Genomic DNA, 27,060 nt, shown 5'->3' with positions numbered 1-27,060 from the left:
TGTGTAAAAAAATTTGTATATATTTTTATACGGTCTTGCGTTTAAAGCAGCCATAGCGTCAATTATAGACCTAAAATTTTAATGCAACCCCTGCCGAACTTCACGGACTCATGTCGGAATTCACGGGGTTATAATTACACTAATGACATTTAGGCTTGGATAGAGACTTGTCTCATTGAATATCATATTATTAGAACATACTCACCCCTTCTCGTCGAATGAAAAGTCAGTTTTTTGCCCTCTAATTTTCATAGTACATGGTTTTCCATGCACTATGAAATGCTATACATGAAAGACTTTTCATTGTCAGTTAATTATGAAAGTGAACTCTTAATAACTGCACTAATGAAGTGTACAACCACCTGAGGCATTTTCCCTTGGAAAACAGCCTTCTGATTAAAGATGAAAGAGCAAACATTAAAACAAATTATTTTGAATTTTGCAAACTTTCATAAATTTTCTAATGGTAAACATAATATAGAATAAACAAAAACAATGGGAGTAAGGATGTAGGTAAAATAATATTTTTTTGTTATAAACCGGGCATTTGGAGGATTTTTTTTTTCTTTCAAGAAAACAATTTAAGACTGCTGATATATAAAACAAAGGATTTTTTTTTATAGAGAAACACAATACATATTAATTTATCAATAAAAAAGTAAGTATTTCACGTTGAATGGTCTGAATTTAAATGCGTATACAGAGTTTTATATTTATAAATCAAATTTCCAAAAGGGGATTTATATAATATTGTGTTGCTTTTTTAAAATAAAAAAATCTCAAGATATGTTAGTATTAAATTTTACCTGAAGCAGAAGAAAAACAATTTATCCATTCGGTCCTCACAAACTATGTCAGTGCTATTTCATTCCATCCATTGAAATTATTACCTATGTTCTACCATTGGTTCATTATAAAATGTGAACTCTTTTTAAGGTTTGAATATTACAATGGGAAAGGCTAATTTTGTAAGTTCACTCGAAAGTGTGAATATGTTCTAAATTGGTCAGACAATACTTGATCATGTTTTATGAAGATTTAAGCCCTCGGCTTCGCCTTGGGCTTAAATCTTCATAAAACATGACCAAGTATTGTCTAACCTATAATGATACAACACCTCTGGTCGTTAGGTTACTGTCTTGTTGACGAGTATCCATCTCTTTCACAGACATGAAGAGCCATATTGTAAACAATAATTTATTGTTTTATAAAATAATTCAATTAGAAAGTTAAAAAGTAACTTTTATTTCACGCAAGTAAATGACATCGGATTAAAAACATAGGAGTTTTTAAATTAGATTTGGACGAATTAAATTCTTTGACACTCAATATATATATTGCCGTTTTCGCTCTCTTTTACGGTACACACCTTCCCCTTACTATCTTCAGTTTCTATGTTTATGTGAAGTATTTTTTTCCAGTATCCTGACAGAAACACGTATGTCTCCGCCGACACAGCGGAATCAAAGGTTTCCATTTCTGTTACTGTGGATGATTTTTTTTTGAAAAATAACTCCACCGCTTTCGAAGTCTTCTAGCACCGACCAAAAATGTTCCGGATTGGGATCATTTGTTTCACTTTTCTTGTCTAGTTAAGAACCGGCATGTCCATTTTTGTTTGTACAAACGGCTTGTAGCGTAATAATGCTATTTAATATTTTCTGTGCCACGGGCCGATTTTCGGGCGATGTTTTTTTCCTGACGTCGAACAATAGGCTTCAGTCAGTGACGTTGTCTCTTTTGTGTACTATGGGAGTGGCTATAACACAGACGTAACAAAACGTAACGTTGTACATGCAAAGTGCCTTCAAATTTTCATTTTAGTCGCGTAGGCAATACTTTTTCGGAGTATGCAATTTTTAATTTGTTTCATTTTGTTGACTTTCTGCTGATTTTTCTGTTTTGTTTTATATAAAAAAAAAATCATAATAAAAACATGAAGAAGTTTCACTAATTAAATAATCAGTAAATGATAACAGTCGTTTTTACTGAAACCAATTTTAATGCACTGTTTATGCACGTTTTATCACATAATGAATCTCTAGCTCCGTCCATACTTTCGCGAACAATCACAATTTCGCGAAAAAAAACCCGCTCTTTTGCTAATCGCGGCATCGGACTTAAGTGTGTTCCATTGAATAGCATAGACCATCGCACTTTAGCGAAGGCCATCACACTTTAGCGTGACCATCGCGTTTTAGCATCCCTATCGCACTGTATAGTCCTACATATATAAATGAAGTTACTTGTAACTATACAAAACGTAACGTCAACACATTACATTCATGCAAATGCACGTTACCTACGTCAATCGATCGCGCGATTAATTGGACATCTCACATTTTCGGTACCCCAAAAGGTGACCGGAAAATAGAAATATGGTTAATTTGATCTTCTTCCAACCAACAGTAAAACCTTTGCCAATTGGGGGTTCGTTTGGCTGTGTGGGCTGTACAAATCCTTGGTCAGAATATGAGCGTTACATCCGATACCTCGTGTTGAGAGAGTTAGGTTCTCATATTTTGTAAGCAGTAAGCTAACTGCATTTGGTGTATGGTATGATTTTGAAACGAACAAACGACAAGCACCCCAGGAGGAGTATATGAGGGGTTTTCTATAAAATATGTTCAAAGTTTTAGTCTGACATTCCTATCCACTACCCCATCCTAATTCTCAGAGTCCAGTCTTCACGCTTTACCACAGGCCGATCAGCCCACGCTTGTAATATTGCTTTCGGGCCTGTAAATTTCTTCTCTACAGGCTAACAGAATCAAACTAAACTTTTATTTAAATTGAGCTTTAGACCTAAGGCTTGCTTGAATAAAAAAACAACAGGTGGGGTAAATCATGGATTTAAAAAAATTAAAGGTCTGTCACTTCTATCCCCTCCAACTTTCAGAGTTGTCAAAAATCCCCTTCGGCAATACCTTTTTCACACCATCATGGCTAGGTACAAACGGAAGTGCTGTATAATGTATCAATGAGATATAATGATTGATTTATTGTTGGTTGCTTAACGTCCAGTGGCAAATATTTCATTCATTTTCAGTACGAGAATAAATTAACAATAAGTACAATAGGTAAGTCCTGCAATAGAGCCACACAGGAAGCAGTTCTAGGAAATTTAGACTGCCACTGGAAACTGAGGGTATATTAGATATGGACAAACATTTTGCCTTGCAATAGGATCTCTACGGACCGCTCAAAGAGTTGTCACAGGGGTGCATAATCATGTGCAGAGATCGTGGCACTCGAGGCATCGGATTTAACGTCCCCATAACGACCGGATGTGGCTGCGTACTTATACATTCCGCATAGCCAAACAGACACCCCACTTGGCAATAGTTTTATTGTCGGTTGGAAGAAGACCTGGAGTGACCATATTTCTATTCCCCAGTTACCTGTGGGGTAGGACAGAGTATGTGCCCAGTTTTAAACAAAATATGGTATTTTTTTTTAAAATTTACTGTGTTTTTATTGTCATCCAAATATTGTAACTATATAAATGTAATGTATAAGTACTATTAATAACTACTTACATTGTAGTTATTTCCTGCACTCTATCTGTACTCTGATTACTAAAATAAACCCTTCGTCTAATCAAAACTAAGCGACATCCTCTGTTACAGAAAGACAATGAATCACCTAAACATATTTGTATGACAAGAAAAGATTGTATGAACACAACTTTCTAAACATAAACTACTTTTCGCATAGAAATACCATTCAATATTACTGTTTAAAATATTTCTAACCGTTTTTTTTATTAAGTTTTTTCAGAAACTTTGCAAAAACGGTAATTTTTGTAAAACATTGATATTTCGGATCGTGAAAGATCGGTTACAGCATTTTGATGATCGTGAAAAGGATCGTGAAAGATCTGTTGCTGCGTACGTTATTCACAAAAAATCCACGAAAACGATCAAATCTTTCTGTAAACAAGTGATAGTTAATATCTGTAATCGGTATATCAAAATATTGGATGTACTTGACTTTATTCCGGTTCAATGCCATTGAATCTGATTATTTGATGATACTACACAGACTATTTTTCTTATAGCATTACAAGTCCGTCTGTCAGTTCTGCATAAGTTTTGTGTTTGAAAAGTTAAGAATGTCTCATTTTATTTCCATTAATGTTTATGCATAGTCATATCTATAAAACGAAGATCCTTGTTAATTTTTGTAAAAATTGGAGGAAAAAAAACATTGTTTAAAAAAACAGCAGAAAAGCAACTGTTTCTTTAAAAAAAAGTGGTGGTTTAAATCTGGTTTTCTTTCTAGCTAATACGCCCACTTGTATGAAAGTTGTTTAATGTTCCCTAATATTGCCAAATTAGGGAAGCAACACAAATTATTGGTTAACGTGGCCATATCTGGGATCCAGCAGCATACATCACAGACATACAACGCAATTTAATTTAACGTTCAAACACACTTACAATTAAATCAAACAGAGGCGCCAATAAAAAAGATTTTGAAAATACAGCCAGTACAGTATTAAACGTAATAACGGAGCCGGAGATTTAATCTGACACGCTCCAGTTTGAAAACTCGTGCGCATGACTTTCAAATTTGTGCGCATGACTTTCAAACTAGCGTGCATGACTTTCAAACTCGTGCTCAAGACTTTCAAAAATGGTGTTCCCGACCTTCAAGAACTGGTACGCATGACTTTGAAACTGGTGCGCCTGACTTTTAAACTGTTGCACTCGACTTTCAAACTGTTGCACACGACTTTTAAACTTGTGGGTATGACTTGCAAACTTGTGCGCATGACTTTCAAACTGGTGAACGTGACTTTCAAAATGGCACGCACGACTGTCAAATTGGTGCACTCGACTTTCAAACTATAAATTATAAATAAAGCCGTTACATTTCTCGTTTGAATTATTTCACATTTCCACGTGGTGGCCTTTTATAGCCGACTACACGATTTGTTAAAGGCCGTACGGTTGCCTTTAATTGCTTACATCCACTGGATTTAAACCCTGATTGATAGTTCAAAAACTCATACAAGTTCACTTGGAATCTTAATCTAAATGAGACTCAAATTCGCAATCTAACTCAAATTCTACCTCAAAAGTTACTCAAATTTAAAGTTGAAGTCGACTTGAAACTCGAAATCTACCGTTACATTCAAACCGGAAGTTCAACTCGAAACTCAATGCTAACTCGAACTTTAATTCTAATTATGGCTTGAATTCTAACGCGAAATCGAAGACTAACTCGAAGTGTAAGTCGAACAGAAACCGGAACTTTAATTTGAACTCCAACTTGATGGATGACCACTCTCATCCGAGGCACATAAATCATGGAAATCGGTTTTAAGAATTGAACTAGTTTTTCCCAAATGGTCACCGCTCACGTGGTTTCACCTCACCAAGTAATGTGCTAACCACATCAAAGAATTACAGAACCACATCAATTACTGGAACGAACATATCATGTAGTGTTAAATCGTCAATTTTTGAAACATCATTATGAAATGTTAAAGCCATATATAAAGAATTGGTAAATCATCATTACGAAATAACAAAACAACATCATGTAATAAAACAATTACATTATGTATGTTAAGCCACATAGACATCGAGTAATGTTAAAACCACATTGTCTAATGACACAGCCACATTAAAAAATTGTGAAACCACATCGAGTAATGACAAAACCATATTACGTAATGACAAAATTATATAAAGTCAATACGAAACCATATCATGCAATATCGAAATATAATTAAGTAATGACTATTAGATATTGAGCTATATCAAAACTTCATAGTTCATTGTGTAATGTCAAAACCATATTATGTAAAGACAAAATATCATCAAGTAATAATAAAACAACATAACGTAATATCAGAACTTACCACATAAGACAGATGTGGCGTTCCATAGAAATTAGTTTCGCTCTCCGTCCCAGACGAGACAAAGAGTAAACATTCTTATTGTGAATAAACATGTCTGTTACGCTCTAGTCTCGATGAACCAGAGTTATCGTTCTTACAGCCAAAAATCTACATATATGCATATGGAGCGTCTGGATAATCGAGACAAGTTACGCTCATGTAATCTTTTAACGGACAATGGCCATATTTTTTGAAAATCAAAATATTGTTTCATTAAACGTCGAAGACTACTGACAAAAACTTAGGAGCTAGGTTTTGACATTTGTTTAAACTTGGAATGGAAAGTAGTTGATCGTTTGAAAAACTAGATTTGTATAATGGATAATTTAAAATTACTGATTTCGTAATTGTGAAGGGGAACACAATGTGTTCAATACCCAGTTTATTTCAACACTTACATATGGATAATCTCGTTTTTTTTTTATATATCTATAAGTTATTCCTCTCCATTTCAGAAAGGGCCTTAGTGACGAATGGTCCAAGTAGTCGAACTACTTTATCATTAACCTGTCAACACTGAGCAGGTGGCAGGTGCGCTCGACTCCAATTTTTATTGACTAGAATTGTCAGATTTTCTACCAAAGGTCGATGGTTCACTTCGGGCACTCCGGCTTACCCAATAAATAAAAAATGACCGCCACGAAAAAAAACCAAAAACAAACAATAGTGCCTGATAGTGGCGTTAAACACCAATTTCTCAATCAATTAATGAATCCATTTAAGGTGGTACCTAACACTACAGGGAGATAACTCTGTAAAGTCAGCTAAACGTTGTGTTGTAAAGGGAATATTGAGCTTCTCATTGATCATAATTTGTGTTTGTCAAACTGCTATACATTTGTATATCCAGTGTAATTTTTCTGACAAAACGGTTGGTTCAAAATTTTTGAAACTTTAAAATTTTATACTTTTGTACAAGGATCTAAGTAAGTACTTTGACAAAATTTTATGAAAATTTAACGAGCCAAATTAATTTTAGTGAAATTGTTGGGTACCACATTAAGAAAGTTTCATGCTCCTCGATCACGAGTTTTCCATGGAGTCTTTTTTTGGACTGTTGTTAGTCTTCTCGTTTCTTTTTTTTTGTCATGGTATTGTTTTTTTGTTTTTTGTTTGTTTACTCCAAGTAGGTCTGAACTGCTCTTTGTGGTGGTATTTTCTCCTATCCCCCCTCCCCCCGTTCTTTTTTGCTATATAGACAAGAATGTGCCGAATAGTAAGCTAGAAAAGATCCCGGCATGACAAAAAAAAAAACCCAAATACATTAAAATATCATTGGCCTGATGCTTAAATGATAAACGAAACACAAACATTGTTGACAACACCCAACCAATCAACCAACATGCAGTTTTTTTTCTCTCTAGATTGACGATATTTGATACGGAGGTCATCTGGTGAATGGAGGGTATAATAATGTCATCCCCTTATGAATTTTACTCATAAAATGAAGAGTTGTAATTAACAGAGAGCAGAATAAAAAAGGAAAAAACCAATTTTCCTCTTTTTTCACTCTAATTTCTGACAAGTGCAATTAGAGGCCAAAATAAGACCAGAACGTTATAAATTTATTCTATAACCCATGTATTTGAGAAAAATCATGAAAAACAAAGACAATTATGTTTTTGTAGTATTTATTTGATACATTTCAAAATAAATTTATACTGAATTCTACACTTTACTGTCCATTTTCATTCAACTCTCCGTAAATGATGCAACTTAGAATAAATTTATTCTTAATGCATGGTGCTTTCTGTATATTATCATTTATAAAATAAATTTATTATAAAGAGCCTTGATATCTATTATCAGTTCGAGAAAATCATAGAATAAATTTATTCTACATTTAATGTAATTTATGATTATAACAATATTTAAAATAAATTTATTTTGAAAGTCCAGTAATCTGTATGCTGAGGCTGTGATACAGAATAAATTTATTCTACATTTAATGTCATTTATGATTATAATAATATATAAAATAAATTTATTTTGAAAGCAAAGTAATCTGTATGGTGAGGTTGAGACACAGAATAAATTTATTCTATGTTCAATGTGATTTTTGTCTTGTATAATAATATATAAAATAAATTTATTCTGAAAGTACAGTTATCATATTAAGGAGGCGACACAGAATAAATTTATTCTACATTCAATGTGGATTAAAAGTATTATGATATATAAAATAAATTTATTTTGATAGTACAGTAGTTGTGTTAACTTAAAAGGTTGAGACACAGAATAAATTTATTTTGGTTATAAAAATATGTAAAATTTGTTTAGGAAAAAATACACTGATCTGTATGATTACATTAGGCTACATAGAATAATTTTATTTTAAACCAGCAGTATTTTTTATAATATTTGATATGTTCACATAATAAATTTACCTTGACAATACATTTAGGTCATAAAAAATGTGTTCCTATATAATTTTCCATCTTTCATGTCTATTCAATGACATATAACATTCATAAAAATGTATTTTATTTGAAGTTGCGATCTGACTATTTTTGTTATATGGGACTGAATAGAAAAACTGTGCAGCAATTTAAAAAAAAAATTCAGCATATAAATGTAAAATAAACAGATAAGAAATAGTAAAAGTTCAACAGGTTTTTCTAAAATTGAAAATAAATCTGTTTTTTTAAACATGTCTTTCTCTGTAGATGTACGTGCTATGAATTGTTCTTTTTCTTGCTTCTGGATAGGCCTGATCTGAAAGAAGTAACGACAAATTCAAAACAATTTCAAACATTTTTAGTTATCATACCAAAATTTATTATATTTGATAAAGAAACTGTCTGTCTTTCTTTTATTTATGATGTCTATTTTGTTTATATAATATTATTCACTCTTTTTATTGTCATTAATAACAGTCTTGCTCAGTGTTGAAGTCCGTACTTTGACCTTTGATGATTTACTTTTACAAATTGTGACTTGGATGGAGAGTTGTCTCATTGGCACCCATACCACATCTTCTTATATATATATATATATATATATATATTGCCTCTGGATACAGCAAGAGAAAGATGGCTATGCTATGCACTTGAACTAACCCGAATAATTCAGTTATATTCCGCTGATCTACGAAGGCTACATTAACCTCGTGTTGGAGAAAATCGGACACAGAAAGGGCTTGAATTTTTCGAGCTACACTTGAACAGCAGTTGTTGAATTTTTATACAATAAAGGGATTAACGTACAGTAACTCATTAAACTTTTACAATTTAAAAGTCAACACTCTATCAAATTAAAAACTCATTATTACATACCTAATCTCCATCTTCAGAAACACTGTATAAGTCAGGACTGAATAACAATCTAATCTTTTTTGCTGGTGTTTCATAACACTCTTCTCACTCTACAAGAAATATTTGAAGTTAAAATGCAGGAACACTTACACTGTTATTAATTTTCTTCAGGCATATTTCTTTATTTTTTTATCAGGATTGGCATAAATCGTTCCCAACTTCCTGAATATGCATGTAATATTTGCCATTGGACATTCAGCCAGTCATGATCAATCAATCAATCAATCAATCAATCAATCAATCAATCATAGAGTCTTAAAACAGATGAATGGTTCATGCCTAGGAGACAGCGAACTGAAGAAACACATTACAATTAAAAAACAGGGTTCATTAAGTTTTAAACAACACACAGGACTGGTGTTGACAATACTTTTACCTACCCCATTCAACATACCAGAAAACAAGTAAGACATGATTCAAAAAGAACAGCAGCTTCCTCAGGCAAAAGTATGAGTAATGTACCCAACACATTCCCCCATTCAACAAAATATCCATTTTCCTCTCAAAATGTTAAAGATGCTCCTTCGGCACTCTGATACAAAAATATATTGAAATTTAGGTACATGTACTTTTGTCAACATTTTACACATTTTATTACCCAAATATGAGTGCAAATGTCTCGCCTTTTTCTTACTTATCATTCAAATCATGTTGAAAGTATGGAGGTTTTACTACAAATATCACGTATACTTAACATTAGCAATGCACAACTACAATGTATGATTGTTGTCATGTATACTATTAAACAAGAATACCTCATTTTGTGTGTCGCTTCTCTTCCTTCCACCACGATAAATTATTCATCATGCCTTGACCAAAAACCTTAACCTGCAGCGGGACAGACGGAAGGACGAACAAACGAACGCACGCACAAATTCGCAGACTAGAAAACACAATGCCAAAATATGGGGCATAAAACTTATTGTTGAAATTGAAAGTAGTGAGTTGGCAAAAAAGAAAGTAGGGTAGGGATAAGAGGGAATCAGGACTTTTTCGGAACCTCGGGATTTTGGGATTGACCCTTACGGGATCCGGGAATATATTTTTCGATTTCGGGATATGAATTTCTTTAAATTCTGCATCTCGGGATTTTGTGTTTTTAAGCCGGGGATTTCGGGATCAGGACCCCTCCGACCACCCCTAAAATTAGCCTTAGTCGGTCAGTCATATATACAAGATTCATATCCTACCATTGGCATGTTAATAATGCCCTCATAAGAAAAAGCACTGATGGATTGTCCTAGAAGCATATTTTATTAGACTAATATGGTCTATTTATAAGCAGTTACAATTATTTCATGTTTGGAGCGGTGCAAATTTTACCAAAAGATGCATTGTAGCAAAGGAGAAGAGTAATTGTGGTCTGAGACCAGAGACACAAAAAATATTGAATTTAACAGAAAGGAAACAAATATCAGACTTTGAAAAAAGGGAGAGGGCTTTTGATACTTTTATGAAATTCTCCATAGTTTTTTTTTTTACATAATACCTTTTTAATACAAAAAATCATCCCAGTTCACAAGCTGTATATGACCGCGATTTTGTGGGTGTGTTCATGCTTTATAGATTAAATATTAATTTGCCTTACTAGTAATGTGGATTCTTATGACATGCATTCATCATTTAATCATGAAAAACAAATCTTCTTAAAAAAATATTAAAATTACATATAAATATAATATGCTTAAAGCTTTTAAAAAAGCGCATTTTACAGTTGCCGTCAACTTTGTGCACACCGTCTTTAAAGGAGTTGACCTCTGCAGTCGTATCCAGTTTCGTTTGGCAAAGCAATTTATTGTATCAGTTTGTCTGTAATAAATAAGACCGTTGGAATTTTCTTTTAAATAATTTTAATTTTGTATCATGTAATACTTTTAAGATTATTTTTATATAGAACAAAATTCATATTGATGTAGAATAAATTTATTCTGTGTCTCAGCCTCACCATACAGATAACTTTACTTCGAAATAGATTTATTTTATATATTATTATACAAGACAAAAATCACATTGAACATAGAATAAATTTATTCTGTGTCTCAACCTCACCTTACAGATTACTTTCTTACTTTACTTTCAGAATAAATTTATTTTATATATTATTATACAAGACAAAAATCACATTGAACATAGAATAAATTTATTCTGTGTCTCAACCTCACCATACAGATTACTTTACTTTTAAAATAAATTTATTTTATATATTATTATAATCATAAATGACATTAAATGTAGAATAAATTTATTCTGTATCACAGCCTCACCATACAGATTACTGGACTTTTAAAATAAATTTATTTTAAATATTGTTATAATCATAAATGACATTAAATGTAGAATAAATTTATTCTATGATTTTCTCGAACTGATAATAGATATCAAGGCTCTTTATAATAAATTTATTTTATAAATGATTATATACAGAAAGCATCATGCATTTAGAATAAATTTATTCTAAGTTGCATCATTTACGGAGAGTTGATTGAAAATGGACAGTAAAGTGTAGAATACAGTATAAATTTATTTTGAAATGTATCAAATAAATACTAATTTTACAGAATTGTCTTTGTTTTTCATGATTTTTTCTCAAATACAAGGGTTATAGAATAAATTTATTACGTTCTGATCCTATTTTGGCCTCTAATTGCACTTGTCAGAAATTAGAGTGAAAAAAGAGGAAAATTGGTTTTTTCCTTTTTTATTCTGCTCTCTGTTAATTGTAAATGAGACCACTATCCAACAGGAACCAAATGATGTCCCGACATGACAAAAAGTAAAACAATTTATACGAAAAAAAAACAACAACGTCTTGATTTTATATTTACAAAGCAATTCACAAGTTTGATTAATTCTACACTAGAGATATATACAATCATATATTATACTGGGGTGAAATCTCCCGGCTTTTTGTGAGATTTGGTTGGTTGACTTGACAGGGTATATAAGCATATAACCCATGTAAACAAAAACGAATATCAGAATGGAGATACACGTTGAAACTTAAGCCTCGGTTACACCTTACTGGATAGCCCGAACGAACGCCTAACAGATAAAAAAAAGTTATCCGTTGACAAAATTTTTATCTGTTGGGAGTCCGTTGGTGTACTAACGGACATGTAACGAATGCATAACGGACACACAACGGACATTGAACGTACGTGAAACGGATAAGTACCGGACAGAACGGACGTCGAACGTACATCCAACGGACGAGTAGCGGATAAAACGGACACCTAACGGAAGCGTAACGGATAAAACGGAAGAACAAAATAATCTGAAAATTAAAGGCAATAAACCATCTAAAAATTAGAGGCAATAAATTTCAATTGGCATTTGTCCGTTTTACATCCGTTTTAGCCGTTAGGCGTCCGGTAGACGTCCGTTGGTGAATTGGTCTACCGAATCTCCAACGGATGCATAACGGACACGTAACGGATACAAAATGGACGAGTACCGTACTAAACGGACGCATAACGGACGCCTAACGGACGTTCAACGGACATTTTATCCGTTGGAAGTCCGTTCAAAGTTTTGAACATGCTCAAAATTTTCCACCGGACAGAACGGACGTCAACGGATAAAGCGGACGCTTAACGGACATGCAACAGATATGGACGGACGCCTAACGGATAAGACCGGACGTCTAACGGACATGAACGGATTGAAAAAAAAATTATCCGTAAGGCGTCCGTTCGAGCTATCCGGTAAGGTGTGACCGAGGCTTCAGGGAACTCCAGTATAATATTATAAATGTTTATCGCGTTTCAGAGGAGAAATATAGAACACTTATATGGAATATTATCCCGTACTTCTATTGAAGATCCATTAACGGCATTTATATATATCGTCCCTCCGAGAGATTCGGTCTCTGACGTATCAGTCTTAACAACCCTGAACTGTACCCAGTGCTCTAGACATCTCGGCCATATAATGTACACATTTGTTTCTATCGTTCAAAGGGATTCGAAACTTTAGATAGCACCATCATCCTCGCCTGATATCCAGACTTCACGATACTATAGCATACCCAATATATATCAAAATATTGTTTTTATTTTATTTTCCAGGTAGATGGCACGACAATGAGAAGATTAATAGCTACCATTCTGACACTGTGCATACTTCATGTATATATAGTCGGTAAGTTTGCAATATAAGTTCTATAAAACACTCACGCCAGTCCCGGACTTGCTAGAAGTTTTGTAAAGGATCCGAGCACCTGCGATATCATTTAGATTAAAACGGGTTCATGTCCAATATATGGTTGTGCCTTGTGGTGAAAAAAAAATGTCTCTAGTAAGATTTGGAAAAATAAAATCGAGTTTGAGATAAAATTTTAAATAGCTTTTACTACGGGTTTTGGCTTCCGGTCTAATACTAATTTTTGAAATATCGTTCGAGGTCAGGGGTTCTTACCACAACAAATTTTACGATAAAAATTGATCGTAACTTATGCTGAAATGTACGGTAGCGTATAAGGGACACACATTTTTTTAAATTTCTTCCTATGTTTGCGTTTTAACGCAAACCTGACGGGAGTAATTTTTCTCTTATTTTTTTTTGGTGAAATTGATTAAAGCAAAAAAAAAAAACAAACGTGTTTTCATTATTTTGTTTTTGATTAATCCAAATTAAAAAATACTGAATGCAATGCAGTTCCATACTCATAGATTTTTGCAAATCTACAAAGCAAGCGTAATGTGGTTTTTAGTACTTGTTTCATTAAATTTGTGTTCTCAAAACAAACAGATAATAATTATGCTCATGTTAGATGATTCTCTGCTTTGTATGGATCTGATGAGTTCAGCCCTTTTTAACTAATTCTAATAGTTTGAACTTATTTTGTGCTGTAACCCCACGTTCCCAGGTTTAAATGGGGGAAGGGAGAAGGGGGGAGCATTCACAAACATGTTTAACCCCGCCACATTCATTATGTGCCTGTCCCAAGTCAGGAGCCTCTGGTTCAGTGGTTGTCGTTAATTCATGTCTGTCGTATTTGTATTTTTTTATTAGGCCATTACTTTTCTCAATTGTATTGTTTCCTATTTTTCATTTCGTGGCCTTTTATAGCTGACTATACGGTATGGGTTTTTGTCATTGTTGAAGGCCTAATGGTTGCCTATAATTGCTTACATCCACTTCATTTTAACTTTGGTGGATAGTTGTCTCATTGGCAATCATACCAGTACCACATCTCTTTTTTCATATATCAAATGCTCTTGCTTGATGTTATATAGCGCACCTCTGCTATCTGAATGCTACTAATTAAAGTCTTTTGTTTTTTAAAAACAAACAAAATGATTCTGCTAAGAATAAAAGAACACCAAATCCTTTGTTATGAGAAGGATTCATTTTCTATAATCACACCCTTTAAATATAGGTGAGATATCCTTTTATTAATCTTTTGGATTAAAAAAACAGACGATAAAGTCGAAATTGAATAAAACAAGACCGTACAAGGTGGTAACTAGTGTAAAATCTAATACTGTGGATTCATTAATTTCGTGGGTACCAATTTTCGTGGATTACGGAAAACTTGCATGTTCGTGGATATTCAATTTCGTGGCTTTGACAAAGTCTGCATATAAGCCTACGTCGTTCGGGTTATTGGGTCATCTCGTGCTGTGCAGATTAAATTCCATATACCGACTAGCTTGGTCAATAACTATAACTTATACAGCGCTAACACCATATTAATATGTATTTATAGTTACCGTATAGTAAGCTATAAAAGGCTCCAACTTGGCATTTCAATAACAGTAATAACAAAAGAAATTGAATATACACGTACTTGGTCCAATAAAGTTTTGGATTCAATTTCAAAACTTTGCCTTGAACCTTAGGCGTCCTGTAAATACATGTTGTAGTAATGGTCATCTTGAACTTCTGTCTTTGAAAATAGATCAAATTTTGAATATGGAGACATCTATCTATGGACCTTTTTAAATATTGTAAATTTTTAAATTTTATAATTCGAGGTGAACCCAAAGTAGTACCAAAAGGCCAATTCTGCCACAACTCCAAACAATAAAAATGTCTAACCTTTTTTAACATGTTGTGTTAATTTTGAATAGGAGTAAGAGATAAATTTTTTAACATGTTGTGTAAAAATTTGAATAGGAGTAAGAGATAAAAATTTTAACATGTTGTGTTATATTTGAATAGGAGTAAGAGATGAATTCTTTAACATGTTGTGTAAAAATTTGAATAGGAGTAAAAGAAATTTTTTTAAACATGTTGGGTAAAAATTCGAATAGGAGTAAGAGTTGAATTTTAGAGTAGTACTACAAAATTGAAAAAATAACAATAAAGACTACTATAGAATTATATTATAATGGCTTCTCTTGATAATGACTTTATTAGTATTAGTGCTTTGGAAGAGAAGGTACAAGAACAAACTTTTATGAAGAAACATTGAAATGGAAGAACATTCCCACTAGTGTATGGTATACAATTATTGAAGTAACAGAAGTAGATGGTACATTTGGTTAGAGTCGCATATTGACTGTAAAAACAAGGGAAGGAGACAATGCAAGGATATTGGGATGAAGTGGGTTAAACAAAGAGAAGGACAATTTGGAAGGGGCCTACGTAAGAAGTACTGGTTCTAAAAAAAGAACAAAATCTAAACAAGAGTATTTTTCAAACGATCTGGTTAGAATGTAAATGTGACCCAACAGGTCCCAACCCCTAAATGAAACCAAATAAACTTACAACTTACAAATATTGCCATGTTTAATGTTAATTATACGAGAAAACTTTAAAAAAAAAAAAAAAAAAAAAAAAATGGAGACCATTAGCTGTACTTAATTTAGATTAACAGATGTATAACATAAGTTAATACATCCAGATCAATTCAATTTTGAACCGACATTTTGTATGTAGATACACATGACATTAAAAGATGAAAACTGATGCATAATTTCGTCTCTGTACCTTTGAGCCGTCAAATTACCGGGAACATGTACCAAATACGCTTGACATTCATCAAAAATAGCCGCCAACATCATAACACTTCCTCCACCGAAGTAGTCCACTTGGACTCATGAGGAAGCAAAACGTTCGTTCATGCGCAGGTAGACACGAGTTCTTCAATCACGATTCTAAATCATAAAACGGGATCTACCACTGAAACAGATTTTTTCCGTCTGTGTAACGGCCTCAAGCGGGTCCAAAATACGTCCTCCTGGGTCCAACGCAATGTTGTCTAAGTAGATTGTGAAGTGATTGTGAGCTAATTCGTCTCAATCCTGGTATCCCAACTGCAGTGGCTGTTAAGGAAACGATTCGATTCCGTAAATAAAATACCCGGATGTAGCGACCTTGTCCAGGAGTCGTTAAGCGAGGTCGTCCACTCCTCGGGCTGTCTTTAGTACAGCCAGTCTGCTGGCATCTGCTCCAAAGTTGCGAAATTATGCTCTGGTTAAACATTTTCATGTCTAACTACTCCACTTTGGGACACTCAGTCCCGGAGACGGCCAATGACGATATTTTGAATAACAGGATCAAACCTTGGCATGTGAGCGTTATAACTTTGTGATGAATTAAATCTTCAAACTTGGTCCTTATTTGCACGAAAGTGTAACAGTATGTTCATAGAGGATTATATATACAGCAATGTCATCAATACGAAAATGTTCTTGATTAATTTTATTCGCAAATGCAAATACAAATGGTTATTATCGTTGAAATACGTGATAAAATCAGTAGGAATAATACTTAGACGGAAGTCTTGAATAGTGTTTCATTAAATAAAACTGACTTTATCACGTATTTCCACTATAATAAATCTTATTTTGCGTTTGCATTGCCATTGGCGAATAAGATATAGTGAAGAACATTTCCGTATTGATGACATTGCTGTATATATAATCCTCTATGAACATTATGAAGTGCAACTACCTGTTATATGCGAGATTATTCTTTATGACGGTATAAGGTATAAAACTTCTTATGCATAGCCCCATTGCTTTCTATGTTAAATTCTGCAATTTCAAGCATTAATTGCTACTTTGTCTTAAGTTCAAATAAAGTGGCAGTCATTTCATGTCAAAACTACTAGTATACCTAATCCTGACTTTTCATGAAAAATTCAACATACCTTTAATTGCATATTAGAGCGTTCTGGTTCCCAGAAGTTTAATAGTACAAAAACCGGTACTTGTGATCGTAACAACATGGAATATGTGCCCTCCTATTATAATTTTATATACTTCTTTAAAATTCAAAAGAAACTTTCAAAAAGGGTTCTACAGTGATCCCATGTCCCCAAGTTTTCATTTGAAACCAAAACTATCCAAATATTTCACCTATTGACAAAGATACAGCTATGCGGAGGAACTATTTTGTTTGAAATATGTACTACTTTCTTGTATGTTCTTTCCGACCGGTCCTGAATTAGTGGTTCTATACCATAAGTCTTGTGATAAGAATTCTCGTGTTTTTGATGGTTATTTTAAGAGCTAGGTTTTGTTTCTGTTCTTGTTTTTAATGTATTTTCGTTTATGTTCGATTTTTCTTATGTCCTGATCGATATCAAACAGGAGAAGAAAAGAGATAACAAAAACTAAGTTTAACTCCGCAACATTTTTCATCATTTCATTCTATAGGAATCATGTGGAAGGAGGGTCTTATTTGCAAATCCATTAAGGAATATGAAAGGTTTACCATTATGTTGTTATATTCTTTTTGTCTTACTTTATATGTAGATGTTACAATTATGTAAAAGTCAATAACAAATATAGGAAAATAAAACATAATAACACTGCATTAACTGATATTTACTTATTTTTCTAGGTACCTGTCCTGCTGATTGGAATTCTTTTGGATTGAAATGTTATAAAATTTCTAACCAGCCTTTAACTTTTTGGAATGCAAGGGAATATTGTAATAATCAGAATGCTGTCGTCATTATGCCAAGAACGGCCGATGAGGTCAATACGATGCAAACCCTGGTTGAACAGTAAGTAATTGGGTCATATTAACAAAATTTTGTTTTTCATAAAATGGAAATTCAGTTATTTTTTCAAAAGTTTTCGAAGTACATATATCCTCTTTATTTGCGCCACATGCAGCAGATTATCTAGATTTTTTGTTACAGAAAAAGAAAGGATATGGGATATCCATCCATGACACAAAATCAGTACATGCACAGCAAAACCACATAAAAAGCAAATGAACAACGCTTTTATTTGTGTTCTTTATCTCAAATTCGAAATGAGGCCTTCAACACAGAGCCAAAAAAAAAAAAAACCCCAACTCTTACATCACGGCTCTCCACTGAAGACGGCCCCTAGCACCTGTTTGAGCGGAATTCTGTGCAAAAATAATTCGAATCGCCTTTCTAGCATTGTCTAATATGTAACAACACCAAATCGGGACCGGTCAAAAATAGTATTCTGGAAAGTAGTACATATTTAAAAAACAAATAGTTCCTACGCATAGGTGCAAATATCAAACTATGTAGAATATGTTTTAGTTTTTAAGGTATCAAATGAAAGGTGAAGGACTGGTGATCCTTGTAGAACATATTTTGACTGATAATCTTGAATAATACAAAAATGTGTGATTGAATTTTGATGTACTCAAAGGTACAGTACCAGTATTGTCGATGTAGAAATAACGGTATATTGATTAAATGTATGGGAGTGAAAAAAAATCACTTGAATAGAAATGATGGCCATTTTCATATTTAAATATCGACTACAAATTCTATTTTAACAGTTTTATTCCTGCCGTCTGGATCTTATCCTTATCATAGCTTCAATAAGAAATTAAACGATGTACATAAATATGAAAGAAAGCGTTTATTTTAAAAGAATAAATGAAATATAAAAAATCAAAAATGAACAGTTCGGTCTATTGAAAACGTTTCTAGCAAGGATAATCATATTGACGGATTGAACGGATCCAAACTATCGAACTTAAAATGAAGGATACAACAGAAACAGTTAAATCTGCTTCATATATTGATACTAGAACACACCCGTGATATCATGGGTCCGTGACTGAATTAAAGTATATAACTATGCTCAAGCATTATTTTAGTATTAGTATTGTCATCTGATAAAGTCATGCCGATTATAAGATACACAGTTTTTCTCTGCTTTCAAGTCTTTCTGTTTGAACCCGTCGAACTGGAACTTATCAATTATTGGTATTATCAATTATTTGGAAAACAAAAGGTCCTGGAATGGAGTAATTTTTAATCTACACCTTTGTACTATATTAGTTATATATAAAGTTGAATTCTGTGATTCGTCGTTTTTACGTGATGACGGCTGACAAATTGGACCTCGTAATTTTAGTATTATAGACACATACCTCGGAAAATTAACAATAAGGGTTGAAAAAAAACAAAAACAAATAACAACACCGCCTTAAACCTAGTGAGCTGTTTTGTCAAATATTTGATCACGTGTAATATGACCAACGAAAAATGTTGAATTGACTACACATAGTTTCCATCCAAGACTATTGCTAAGATTGTTCGTTCGTTCATGACTATGCGCAATAAATATGTTTCAAACACATATTGTTAACACTGACTTTGAAAATTTGCTCTTAGTTTAAAGAGTGACAGATGACTCGCTTGTATCTTCCCCCTTTAACATTTAGTTAGAAATAAGCAAAACAATTACGAAACGACAGTGACAAGAACATTAAATTAGCACTTACACATACCTTTTTTCAGTCTTTTCTAAATTATGTTGTCTTGACCAATAACTTCTTTGGAATTTTTTCTTCCCGCTTTATACACGTCCTGTGATATATACTGATTGATATTTCAGTCTTAGATACATGGTTGCTTTTATTAGTTGTTATTGGCTTTCAGTAACTGCAAGTACTCTCATATATGTACTTTGGGTCTTTTGTGCTTTGAATCGATTTACTGAATAATGCTCTTTTCAACATAGCTGTCCCAGGTTAGGGGAAGTGTTTGGCAACAACGTATATATAATTCGTCTAAATAACTGCTCAACAATGTAAATTCTGTAAATTTGCGGAAGCAATTTTTTGTTCTTTCCTGGCCGGGATTCGAACTCATGCTACTGAGATATCGTGGCACCAAATCGCATTGCTCTACCCGGTGCGCTAGACCATTCGATCACCTAGGCTCGACAAAAATCAAGCTTTTGGTGGCCGGGTGTTACGTTTCCTCGTCAGATGTTATCTAGCGTCGTAACACAGTACATAACATGTAAGGCATGAAGATGGAATATTACAGTTCAGTTGAATTATCTATCATAGGGGATCTTACAAATTAATGGAGGATACAGTCACAGAAATAATTGTATTATAACATGTATAAGTACGTCTGATCCAGTGACAACTCTAAGACAGATTGTATCCATCGGATCACCAGTGATGGTGATACAAGGCTTAAAACACTTTCTGTATATATAATTCCTCCAAATAACAGCCCAACAATGTTAGATCTATAAATTTGTGGAGGCAGAATTTTTGTTCTTCCCTGGCCGGGATTCGAACTCGTGCTACTGGGATATCGTGTCACCAAATTTCCTGCACTATGCCCGCCGCGCTAGACCACTCGACCACCTAGGCTCGATAGAAAAGCAAGCTTACGGTGGACGGGTGTTACTTTTCCTCGTCAGTGTTTATCTAGCGTCGTAACACAGTACATGATATATAAGGCATGAAGATGGAATATTACAGATCAGCTGAATTATCTATGTTAGAGGATCTTACAAATTAATCATGTTAATGAAGGATACAGTCACAAAAATAATTTGGTCTTTCCACTTTTCGTGGAAAGACCTATTGTTTTTCTTCTGATTATTAGGTCTTTCCACTTTTCTGTGGAAAGACCTATTGTTTTTCTTCTGATTATTTTTTTTTTCTTCCGCCTAATTTTGTTCTTGCGATAAACATTTGTTTCACAATATGTCGCTTAGATATTTTGTATATGCTATCGAACAGTTTATGCGCTTTTGAAATTTACCCTGCGTAAACGAATATTTTTCTTTGTAGGAGTTATCTCCCCAAACACTGTTTTCCTTGTTATCACATCTCCTTCGCAACCGTTAAAGATTATGACAAATTTGTTTCACAAAATTGCTCGTTATATCCTTCGCATGATTTGTCCTATTTTGACCGAAGCGATATGACCGCTCCATATGAGAGTTATTTCCCCTTATGCATCTGATATAAGTGATATGAATTTCTATCTTATAAACCATAAGTGATAGAGACCTAGGATCTTTTGATTTGAGGTCCTTGGTCCCAAAAAATGAAAATCAGGTCAAGGTCAAAGGTCAAGGTCATATTCTAATATTTGAATTTGGCTTATTTTCACTTATATCCAAAGACTGTATAAGATATCAACAAATTATTTTTACTAAATTGTTAGTTGCGACATGTCGTGAGATGTAAATTTTGATTGAAAGCGTACGTTGAATGTAAAAGGGAGTTTTCTCCCCTCTTGTTTTTAAAAATACGCGTTTGTTGATATAACTCATTAACTAAATATAATAAAGACCTATGGTCTTTTGATTTGAGGTCCTTGGTTTATGACCTTGAAATTGATTTTCCCCTTATGCATCTGATATAAGTGATATGAATTTCTTTCTTTTAAACCATAAGTGATAGAGACCTAGGATCTTTTGATTTGAGGTCCTTGGTCCCAAAAAATGAAAATTAGGTCAAGGTCAAAGGTCAAGGTCATATTCTAATATTTGAATTTGGCTTATTTTCACTTATATCCAAAGACTGTATAAGATATCAACAAATTATTTTTACTAAATTGTTAGTTGCGACATGTCGTGAGATGTAAATTTTGATTGCAAGCGTACGTTGAATGTAAAAGGGAGTTTTCTCCCCTCTTGTATTTAAAAATACGCGTTTGTTGATATAACTCATTAACTAAATATAATAAAGACCTATGGTCTTTTGATTTGAGGTCCTTGGTTTATGACCTTGAAATTGATTTCAAGGTCATAGCTTAATTTGACGTTCTAGATTTTGACCTTTGCTTTTATTCTATATGTATACATGATAAAGATATACAACTTTTAGAAAAAGGTATCAAACCATTTAACCTTGAAAAAAACAACCGGAAGTGACTTTTTGTAAACCGGAAGTAGCTATATTTTGTACTTTATTGATATAAAAGTATATAGAACCAGATATTTTTGGAATCAGTGTCAAGTAAATATTCAAATATAATCGGAAGTAACATTTTTCAAACCGGAAGTAACAAACTATCTCCATTATTTAAAAAACATGTATGGAAACAATATATTTTTGGAATCAGCTTACTAGAAGCTATCATTTGACGATTGAAATGACATTTTAAACTTAGTTTCACAACTTTTCATATCAAAATACATTGTTTTGATGGAAAGACCTTCAATTGTTCTCTGAACAATTGGTTTTTAATTTTTTTTTTTTTTCTTCTGCCGTCTGAGATGCTTTTTTGTTTTACAACATATCGAATGGATGTTTGGCCAATGATGTTGTTCAATAATGGAGGTTTCAAAACTCACCCTGTGTGACTGAACAATTATTCTTATAGGAGTTATCTCCCTGCGTCCCCTTTTTCTTGTTATCGCTATATCTCTAAAACCGTAAAAGATTTTTACAAACTGTTTTCACCAAATTGTTCGTCTACTCTTAGGAATAATTTGTTTTATTTGGACTGAGGTGATCATAAGACATCTTATGGGAGTTATTTCCCTTTGAAAATTTAAAATAAACGATATTTTAGGTTAATTCATGCGGTATAAGTTGTAGAGGCCTACAGTCTTATGATATGAAGTCCTTGGTCCAAATTAAGTAAATAGAGGTCAAGGTCAAAGGTCAAGGTCATGTTATGAATTTTGAATTTTGCTTGTTATCGTTATTCAAAAGAAACTGTAAAAGTTAATGATATGATATGTTTGCAAAATCACTGTTTACAATAAGGCGCAACCTCAAATTATTCAGTCGGAGTGTTTTGGTTGACCCTTATAGGAGTTTTCTCCCCTTATGTATTTTAAATCATTATTACTCCACAACCATACAAGTGATTGACCTCGGACCTTCTAATTTGAGTTCACTGACCCATGACCTTGAAATTGAGGTCAAGGTCAAAGGTCAAGGTCATGTTATACATTTTGAATTTTGCTTGTTATCGTTATTCAAAAGAAACTGCAACAGTTAATGATACGAAGTGTTTGCCAAATTACTGTTTGCAACAAGGGGCAACTTCAACCCATTTAAGTCGAAGTGTTTTGGTCAACCCTTTTAGGAGTTTTTTCCCCTTTTGTATTTGAAATCGGTATTTCTCTACAACCATACAAGTGATTGACCTCTGACCTTTTAATTTGAGTTCACAGGCCCATGACCTTGAATTTGAGGCCAAGGTCAAAGGTCAAGGTCATGTTATACATTTTGTATTTTGCTTGTTATCGTTATTCTCAAGAAACTGTAATAGTTAATGATACGATGTGTTTGCCAAATTACTGTTTAAAACAAGGGGCAACTTCAACCCGTTTAAGTCGAAGTGTTTTAGTCAACCCTTTTAGGAGTTTTCTCCCCTTTTGTATTTGAAATCGATATTTCTCTACAACCATACAAGTGATTGACCTGGTGTCTTTTGATTTGAGATCACTGACCTATGACCTTGAAATTGAGGTCAAGGTCAAAAATCAACTTGACGTTCTAGATTTTGACCTTTGCTTTAAACTTGTTTTTGTTCATTATAAAACAATTAAGTCTGCTGAGGTACCAAATTACACCAACAAGGAATGATCCTTTCTAACATCTTTTCTCTAAATTCGATTCTAATTATCGAGGTGGAAAGACCTTCAATTGTTCTCTGAAGAATTGGTTTTTAATTATATTATTAGTACGTCTAAACCAGTAGACGAAAGCTCTATTTTTGTAGAGCCCAGGTGGTCGTGTGGTCTAGCGGGACGGCTGCAGTGCAGGCGATTTGGTGTCACGATATCACAGTAGCATGGGTTCGAATCCCGGCGATGGAAGAACAAAAATTTCGAAAGCAAATTTACAGATCTAACATTGTTGGGTTGATGTTTAAACGAGTTGTATATACATTATGTACACAGCCATGTATCACCATCATTGATGGCGATCCGATGGATAAATCTGTTGTAGAGTTGTCACTGACTCAGACGTACTTATATATAATATATATATATATATACAACTCGTCTAAACATCAACCCAACAAAGTTAGTTCTGTTAATTTGCTTTCGCAAATTTTTGGTTCTTCCCTCGCCGAAATTCGAACCCATGCTACTGTGATATCGTGGCACGGTGACCAAATTGCCTGCACTGCAGCCGTCCCGCTAGACCACACGACCACCTGGGCTCTCAAAAAAAGAGCTTTCGGTGGGCATGTGTTTCCTTTCCACGTCAGTTTTAATCTAGCGGCGTACTACAGTACATGATATATAAGGCATGAAGATGTTATTGTTACAGATCAGCTAAATTATCTATAGTAAAGGATCCTACAAATTAATGTTAGATAGAGTCACAGAAAATAATTATATTCATAAGTACGTCTGAGTCAGAGACAACCCTACAACAGATGTATCCATCGGATCGCCACCAATGATGGTGATACATGGCTGTGTACATAATGTATATACAACTCGTCTAAACATCAACCCAACAATGTTAGATTTACAGATTTAACATTGTTGGGTTGATGTTTAGACGAGTTGTATATACATTATGTACACAGCCATGTATAACCATCATTGATGGCGATCCAATGGATACATCTGTTGTAGGGTTGTCACTGACTCAGAAGTACTTATAATATATATATATATATATATGCGAAAGAAAATTTACAGATCTAACATTGTTGGGTTGATGTTTAGACGAGTTGTATATATATATATATATATATTTATATACGAGTCTAAATTGAAAAATATAAATAACTCGTCTAAACATCAACCCTACCATGTTAGATCTGTGAATTTGCATATATGCCTTAGGTTGATTACCTGCTATATATATTTGGGATGATAAATACGCAGCCTCTGTTTGATATATTTCACCAGCTTATATCGATCAGTGCTGGTTTTTGGGAATGTATTTACACGCAGTTGTTGTAACAGCTTAACTGACGTCATTTTGGAATTTTAGAGTTGTGCCAGTTCATATCTCTAATTACTATTTTCATTTTAGGCAGGTCTATGAGTCGTTTTTTTGACATTTTAAATTTATTAGCGTCTCTACATATGATGTTCGGGTGAAACTGTTTCACTTTTTTTATTGAATAGAATTCAAGATTGCTATAGTTTAATATTCAGAAAAGATTGATCTAATTCATTTTACATCGTGCTCATACTGATGAAGGATATCTGTTATCCGAAATATTTATAGTTACATTTGTTCGTTAAATGTCACTTATTTAGTGATGTTGTACCCTTTAGACTGGTTATATATTATATTTTGTAGTGTACTGTATTATATTTATATGATCCAATGCCTCGTAAGATTTATCGTTGGCTATTATTCAGTCATTTTATAAATATATATATATACACAAAGAAAAAAGTAAAGCACCCCACAATTTTCCGAATTGTCAAATATTACGATAAGGGTCATGGGATCCCGGAACAAATGGTGGCAAAAATAGTAATGCAGCCTGTTAGGACATAACATTAGCTTTAAGAAAAACACAAATTGCAACAAAAATGATAATTTAATGAATAGATTGTCACAAAACAACAAGCCCAGTTTAAAGACTAAAACATGTTCATTTTAAGTATGGACTTGCTGAGTTTGTTTTGCATGATACTATTGTCATTTCACTTAAAAAACTTCCATGGTAAGTCTGTTAACGATATCGATAATTCAATATTCAATATCGGGTGAATCCACCACGTGATTGGATGCAGGCCTCAACCCTGCCTCCATCCCTCCAGTTAGTCGTCGGATTTCCTGCCGCCATTCCCGGTGCAATGCTGCTTCCAACTGACGTAAATTTTGTACAGGTGGTTCGGCTGCCTGTACCCGACGGCCTAACGTGTCCCAAATATGCTCTATCGGATTCAAATCCGGGCTCATGCCAGGCCATGGAAGTGTTGTTACTGCTTCGCTTTGAAGAAATGCAGTAACCGTCCTTGAACGATGCGGCCTAGCGTTCTCATCCATAAACACAGGTCTTGCAGCTAATGGGTGGTTATCAAAATTAGGTACAACTACTGGCTGAAGAACTTCTCTGATGTATTGTTCACCATTAAGGTTTCCTAGTATAGGCCAATTTGCAGTTATGAGAGATGCACCCCCATACCATCACAGAGCATTCACCGTAAGGGACAGTTGCTTGGTTGTTCCTTTTGTCATATGCTGAATATTTAGGTCTTCAAACTCCCAATCTTCCATCTGTAACATGCAGAAGAAACCGGCTCTCGTCTGACCAATGGATCGTGTGCTAGTTCTCAAGTTCCAACCACGACGAGCTAAGCACCATGCCAAACGCAGTTGGGTCAATATCCCTAATGCACCTCCAATTGAGGAACACAAAAATTGTGAGTAAACTAAAAATCTCTGTGTAGTGATATTGGACATGTTTCAATTTTTAACAAGTGACTGAGCTTAACCATTTGTGTTGATCTGGAAAGTATAGGACCATAGAGTAAATGTGTAAAAATTATGGAGTTATTATATGTATTCAAAGTATTAAATTTTCAAAGATTTTATTGTGTGAAAAAAGGGACTTTTACCATGAAGAGCCGCATCACGAAAGGATTTTCGGGGTATGCTAATTTACAGAAAAATGAATCCCACTTCGTACCCCGAATATTTAATCACATATGTGAAAATGTCTCAGCTTCGAAACGAGCTATCATA

The 27,060-nt window shown here is 33.7% G+C and overlaps 1 protein-coding gene across 1 annotated transcript in view; it reads left to right on the top strand.

Moving 5' to 3' along the window:
* Positions 1 to 27,060, top strand: part of LOC134727691 (keratin-associated protein 16-1-like) — a 58,919-nt gene that overhangs the window by 2,016 nt on the left and 29,843 nt on the right. The window contains exons 2-3 of the mRNA XM_063592074.1: positions 13,293 to 13,365; positions 18,022 to 18,187. Coding sequence (XP_063448144.1) covers positions 13,293 to 13,365; positions 18,022 to 18,187 — 239 coding nt within the window. The remainder of the gene's footprint in view (positions 1 to 13,292; positions 13,366 to 18,021; positions 18,188 to 27,060) is intronic.

This window comes from Mytilus trossulus, chromosome 8 (assembly GCF_036588685.1).
Source record: "Mytilus trossulus isolate FHL-02 chromosome 8, PNRI_Mtr1.1.1.hap1, whole genome shotgun sequence".
Taxonomy (NCBI): Eukaryota; Metazoa; Mollusca; class Bivalvia; order Mytilida; family Mytilidae; genus Mytilus; species Mytilus trossulus.
Note: the sequence above shows the minus strand (reverse complement) of the source record. Positions and strands in the feature narration are given on the sequence as shown.